This window comes from Sinocyclocheilus anshuiensis, unplaced genomic scaffold (assembly GCF_001515605.1).
Source record: "Sinocyclocheilus anshuiensis isolate Anshui unplaced genomic scaffold, SAMN03320099.WGS_v1.1 scaffold2053, whole genome shotgun sequence".
NCBI classification, from domain to species: Eukaryota; Metazoa; Chordata; class Actinopteri; order Cypriniformes; family Cyprinidae; genus Sinocyclocheilus; species Sinocyclocheilus anshuiensis.
In genome coordinates, this window is record NW_015558795.1 from 195344 (window position 1) to 200463 (window position 5120).

The 5120-nt window shown below is 36.4% G+C and overlaps 1 protein-coding gene across 1 annotated transcript in view; it reads right to left on the minus strand.

The window, feature by feature from the left end:
• Nucleotides 1-5120, minus strand: part of LOC107681501 (NEDD8-activating enzyme E1 regulatory subunit) — an 11968-nt gene that overhangs the window by 3625 nt on the left and 3223 nt on the right. Inside the window, exons 8-17 of the mRNA XM_016477812.1 lie at nt 4587-4696; nt 4407-4469; nt 4248-4311; nt 4067-4158; nt 3919-3978; nt 2824-2957; nt 2510-2585; nt 2380-2419; nt 2059-2145; nt 1796-1888 (exon numbers count right to left, since the gene is read on the minus strand). Coding sequence (XP_016333298.1) covers nt 1796-1888; nt 2059-2145; nt 2380-2419; nt 2510-2585; nt 2824-2957; nt 3919-3978; nt 4067-4158; nt 4248-4311; nt 4407-4469; nt 4587-4696 — 819 coding nt within the window. The remainder of the gene's footprint in view (nt 1-1795; nt 1889-2058; nt 2146-2379; nt 2420-2509; nt 2586-2823; nt 2958-3918; nt 3979-4066; nt 4159-4247; nt 4312-4406; nt 4470-4586; nt 4697-5120) is intronic.

The following is a 5120-nucleotide window of genomic DNA, read 5'->3' on the forward strand; positions in this document are numbered from 1 at the left end:
AGAGACCCTTTTGGGGTAGGGGCGTGTTTGTTTTGGTGATTTCAAATATCAACATTGGCTGCCAGAAATCGCTTACCCCACCTTTAATTTGATCCTGCTGGATCCTGTTCCAGAAAATGTCAGATTTTGAATTTTTGCGTTCCATTAGGCCCATTTGTTTTTTAAAGGGGTGGTTCATTGCGATTTCACTTTTTTAACATTAGTTAGTGTGTAATGTTGCTGTTTGAGCATTAACAATATCTGCTAAGTTACGAAGGTGAAAGTTTAATGCAAACGGAGATATCGTCTTTTAAAATTCTGGCGGTTTAATGCCTACAAAAACGGCTGGTAGGGACAACAACGAGTTACTTCCCGCACTAGAAACGGTTGAGCCAATCACAACACACTGGGCTAGCTAAAATTAAATCTATTACGACTGTTGCTAACAAAATGAAAATGAATAGAAAGTTTCGATTGTGGCATTAAATTAAGATTTATTTTAGGCGTATTTAATTTTAGGCGTTTTTACAGTGTTGCGCATTATAACCAATCACAAACTATTCTGTTGCACTTATAGGAATGCAATGGCCAATCAGAGGCGTTCAGATGAGTCATCGCTGAAACTCATCAGTTTTGAGTGCCCGTGTGTTCGCTGACTGAATTCCAGATGCGCAGATGTATGTACAATGTAAGTAAGAGATTCATTTCACAGTGTAGACAGCTTAAGTGATTATAACAATAGTCTTGTTTTTTTGAGAGTGCTTAAACTCGCGATAGATCAAAGTTAGTGATAATGTCACTTTCTGTATAATAACTTATTCTGTGTTTGAAGAACCTTGGAAAGGAAACGTTTTATAATTACCAAATTCTAATGTTTTTTATTAAATTTTAATCACGTTAAATACAAATTCAGTCCCATTAAACATACTTTATTAGCCTACATGACACCCATGTCTCGTTCTTTCCTAAAAAGACGGGTTTATGATGTTTGTAGTTAATAGATTTGTCTGCTTTTAGCCTTACCCTGGAGTTGGTCCACCCTCCACCTATGATTAGTTCGATTTACTAATTTGTTCCCTCATTTTAGTTAAATCATGGGTTATTTAAGGAACATAATTAATGAAACATGGACTGTGGCCACAAATTAATAAGTCGTAGGAACAAATTAACAAGTTGTAGGAATGAATAGCCTATCTGTCCTGTGTCCCGCAGCCCTGAAAAGCGCTTGAAACAATTATCTGGGGAAATGAATTAGTTACTACATTTCTATTGCTTTCCATGATGAAGAACTTTGTGTTGTTTCTATTTTAATGTACTTTTAAAGTTTAAATCACATTAAAAGCTTAATTTGTACATTATGAATGAATGATTTATATACCGTCACCATCACTCACAGCCGCTCACATGTGTTTTGCACATGAGCTGCACGCAGCCCAAAATTAAATAGCCTAGCTTAATCGATCATCGATAGCTTTAATTGATTGCATCTCTTATCAACAATTAATCGATCATCGATTAATCGTCGACATCCCTAATTGTTACTATTTAAAATATACTGATTTAGAACCAATACGGTAATATTTTCATGGTACTCCAACAAAGGTGGCATTACCATAGTACCATGTCCAAAATAAATAAATAAATACATAAAATAGTGACAAATCCAAGTTGAGTTTAGTATACAAATACTTGAGGATTTTTTTAGCATAAAAAAAAATCTGTGACTTGATGGATATATATTTTAAAATCTGTGCTATGGTTGAGAGTTTCCCAATTATATATATATATTTTTGCCTGTTTTGATAACTCTTCTGACCTGGGTATCGGGAGTGTTGCTGATAGAAGCGATCGACTGAGTGGAGCATGAGGTACAGAACCTTCTCACTGTCTGTGCTGTCCATACAGGATGCTATGGAGACAGAAAAAAATAGCTTAAACACACACAGCAACACCCAAGCATGGATATAAACATCAATGAACCATGTTAGTAACTCGTTCTAAACAATCCTGTGCAGTGGCCATAACATTTATAAATTGAGATAAACCACAGGCGGCCAGAGAACCGCAGAGAAGACGTACTGATTTCATCTTTATTGAAAGTGTCCATACTGTATTCTTCTGCCAGAGACCTGCAGCGCACCACTCGGAGGAAAGCTGCGTTTTTACCTGTGGGACACAAAACACCACACAACATAGGCTTTATGGAGAAAGCCACCTGTTAAAATTCCCAAAGATTAGATTTTTCACTAATTGCTGGAGCCATGAACATCACGTACGCAAACAAACTGATGGAGAATATTACAGGATTTTGCAAAGTGTTGGAATATCCTGACAAAAACCTTAAAATAGAAAATATTCTTATCTGAGAGCAGACTATGGGAGTGTGTGTGCAATACTCACAGAAAAGTTTGATTTCCTGTTCAGAGATGCTTTCTGGAGGCTTTGAGGTAAAAAGATCATTAATGTTAATGTGCTAATAAAATAGATAAACTGCAGTTATTACAGAAGAGTGTGTTGATTGTGTAAATACCTTTCCAACTGATTGTAAAAGTGCTTTGACATGTTTGGACACAACTGCTGCGTCCTTCATGGCTTTGTCTCTGTAGCTGAAATCGAAAGTTCCAAACAAATGCTATTTTACCAAAAACACAGTCAGTAGGAATCAAGCGAAAGCAGCAGATCGACAGTCACTACACATGTCGGACTATGTAACGTTCCTCAGCTGTTGGTCATTACCAATAGTTCTTTGCAATACCAGGCAAATTTCACATTACTAATAAAATAACACATTACTACTAATAAAATGTTTCCAGACTATTTGTGATTTGAATGCTGAATACCTACACATTTTGTAACTTGATGAATTTGTCTGAATCTGCAATCATGTCTGGGATGGTTCCTCGCACAGGTAGCTTTCCGTTCCCCTCGTTTCGAACAAAGTCCCGCACTCCTTGTGCCATCACCCAGAAGGATGGGCTCTACGATAAGACAGATTAAAGCTACTGGTTTTGTATAAACTGATATTATTGAAAGTCATACATATATTTAGCTTTTTTTTTTTTTTGCTTGTAACTAAATATTTACAGAAAGAAGCACATAGGAAAAGTTCTAAAACATATTATTCTCTCTCTTTTTCAATGTGGAAGTAAGCTATTTCTTATGAATGTGTAAGACATCTGACACTATGAGTAAATAACTAGAATAATAAAGTGCAGTAAACTACTAAGTACTGTATTTATTATTACAATAATAAATTAAAATAATGTGATGTCACAGTACCACTTTTCAGTATCAAAACTATTTTTGTACAGCTAAAATAACTGACTGACACTGGAAACCTAGGAAACTCAAGTTACAAATTGCAGCATCTGCTCTTATATTAAAATTAGATGGATAACGGAGAATACAATTTTTTTTAAAAAGCCACCTTTTCACTACCTCCAACAAACAGCAAACTGGAAGCCATACATTTCCCCAATAGAGAGTAGTATGGGAGATCTGATTGTATGTGCATGCATGCAGAATTTTCAGAAGGGATTTATACTTTGAGTGTGTTTAAAGGGGTCATATGATGCGATTTCAATTTTTCCTTTCTCTTTGGAGTGTTACAAGCTCTTGGTGCATCAAGAAGATCTGTAAAGTTCCAAAGACTAAAGTCTCAAATCCAAAGAGATATTCTCTATAAAAGTTAAGAGTCAACCACGCCTACCTAAAACGGCTCGTTCTAACACGCCCCAAATAATGTTCTTTTTAGCAACATCATATGACCCCTTTAAATATTTCAAACCTTTTTCATTTTACCATGGCAAATAAATGGAGGGTAATGAATGAATCATGACCAATTCCAATTGCCACTAGGAGCAGAATGCAACAATCGTATGTGAATGTTGAAGACAGTTTAAAGGTGGCTTAGGAGTAGTATTGCATGTTCCTACTAACCTGTGAGGTAATATTTTCACACTGCTCAGCATTAAAAATGTCCTCCGTTGCACTGGGGACCTACATTACAACGGGACAAAGATCAGTACAAATCATATGCAAGGAACATATACTATAACTACAACTTTTCAAATGTAAGGAGTTCTACCTTGGTGGGGTTCAGAGCCGTGTTCACATTCTTGATTGCCTCCTCAAAGTTCTCTTCATCTTCAGGTTTTCCGTTCTCATTCGTAAGGATTCCTGAGAAAATACAGAAATTAAGGCAAACCCACGACAAGAGAAATGAGCTACAAAAAATTATTGAAAGGAACAACATGGCATTACATTACCTTCTCTGATGAGTTGTCTGAAAGCTTCCTTCTCCTTATAATTCTTCGGTAACTGGGAGTTGTGCTGGATCAGAGAAGATACACTATGAGAAGGTCTATTAAGAGGTCATTTAGGACATCTCATATTTAGAAAGCTCATAAGGATATGTCAAAAATTACCTCACTATACCACTTTTCCAAGTATTTGGCAACCACAATTATCCATGGCGTATGACTGTGATCCTAAAATGAAACAAAATACATACAACAATTTTTTAAACTGCAATGATTGAAACGTGAACACAAAATACATGCAAGTCAGTCACATACAATAAAAAGAACATCAATAATCAATCTGACCTTCTTCTCCATGCTGTCCAGGTCGTAGGACTCTATGTGGTGTTTGAGCTCTGTGAATGGCTGGTCTAGTCTCAGGTCTTCTAATGCATTATCTGGATGAGATTCGATCACTGTAGTGAAAGACACAGACAGACCCTTCAACATTTTCACAAAAGATGTATTTTTACATAAATGTTAAAGGGGTCATCGGATGCAAAATTCACTTTAAATGTTGTTTTAACATAAATGTGTGTTGGAAGTGTGTGTACACATCCCGGCATTGTTTCGACTGCAGGGAAGACAAGAATGTCTCCGATTAGCGATTGAGGTGTTTTGTTGTTGGATGTAATAATGAACATAGCAGTCATCATTTTCTCCCGACATCTGAGCCGCTGAACATGCAGAGGATTAACGTCATTTTCGTTTTTTGAAGGGAATGCGCTGATCCAGATCGACCTAAATGCGTTTATGTTCGCGCGAATCATTCGTGAACCAGCTTCATCTACAGAAGAAGTGAGTATAAGGGTTTTTTATGAATCTTTGCAAATCGCCTTT